The following is a 791-nucleotide window of genomic DNA, read 5'->3' as shown; positions in this document are numbered from 1 at the left end:
CTGGGCAGGGCCGGGCGCTGGCCCCGAGGGGCGGGAGAAGACGGCTCCACTGCGCTGGCGCAGCCCCGCCCCCTCACCGGGAGGCCAATGGACTCGAAGGACACGCCCCTGACGACGCGGGCCCCGCCCCCTGGAGACGCGCCGCGGCGGAGCCAAATCCTCCGGGATAGCGGGCAGGTCCAGGGCCCGGCTGGTGGCTGGGGTCCGGGCGACCCATCGCCATGAAGCTAACGCGCCAGATGGTTCTGTCCCGGGCCAAGGCCTCGGAGCTGCATAGCGTGAAAAAGCTCAACTGCTGGTGAGGCCCGGAAGCCGGGGGCCTCCCCGCTGCCGAACCCCTGCCCTGGAGTGGGGACCCCTATCTGCCCCCCGTCCCCGGGATTGGGGCCTCCCGTTCGGCATCTCCGCCCTAGAATGGGGCACTCCGCCTGTCTTAATGTAACTTGCAGCCCAGGTAACCTTGAATTTCTAAAAGGTTTGAGTACTTGTGAGGTTTCTGCTAGGGCTGGCCCCCGTCTTTGGCACCCACCTCGTTTCCTTAAATGCCGAAAGGGAGGGAGAAAGGAAATCAACACACCCTAGGACTGTTCTGCATTCCTTAGTTCAACAGGATAAATTGTTGTAATTCAGGAGAGTTAAGAGAGCATCGCGTCTAGTGCTCAGGGCTGTGACTGGAGCTGAGGGCTGGGGCTCGGGATTCGAAGGTTAGGGGTGGAGGGACTGGGGACTCGGAACGGAGGGCTAGGAGGTCGGGCTTAAGCTCAGGGCTCGGGACTGAAGGAGGGTCGCCG

General features: G+C 63.7%; 1 protein-coding gene across 2 annotated transcripts in view; it reads left to right on the top strand.

The window, feature by feature from the left end:
* Nucleotides 1–113: 113 nt before the first annotated feature.
* Nucleotides 114–791, top strand: part of LOC102758241 (chromosome unknown open reading frame, human C21orf2) — an 8,942-nt gene continuing 8,264 nt past the window's right edge. Inside the window, exon 1 of one of the 2 annotated variants that reach the window (XM_006758990.2) lies at nt 114–298. In XM_006758990.2, the coding sequence (XP_006759053.1) occupies nt 222–298 (77 nt within the window). In that variant the 5' untranslated portion in view covers nt 114–221. The remainder of the gene's footprint in view (nt 299–791) is intronic. The other variant, XM_006758991.2, reaches the window with a different exon arrangement.

Source organism: Myotis davidii, unplaced genomic scaffold, assembly GCF_000327345.1.
Source record: "Myotis davidii unplaced genomic scaffold, ASM32734v1 scaffold1476, whole genome shotgun sequence".
Classification (NCBI taxonomy): Eukaryota; Metazoa; Chordata; class Mammalia; order Chiroptera; family Vespertilionidae; genus Myotis; species Myotis davidii.
The sequence above is the reverse complement of the archived record's forward strand: the minus strand, read 5'-3'. Positions and strand labels throughout refer to the sequence as shown.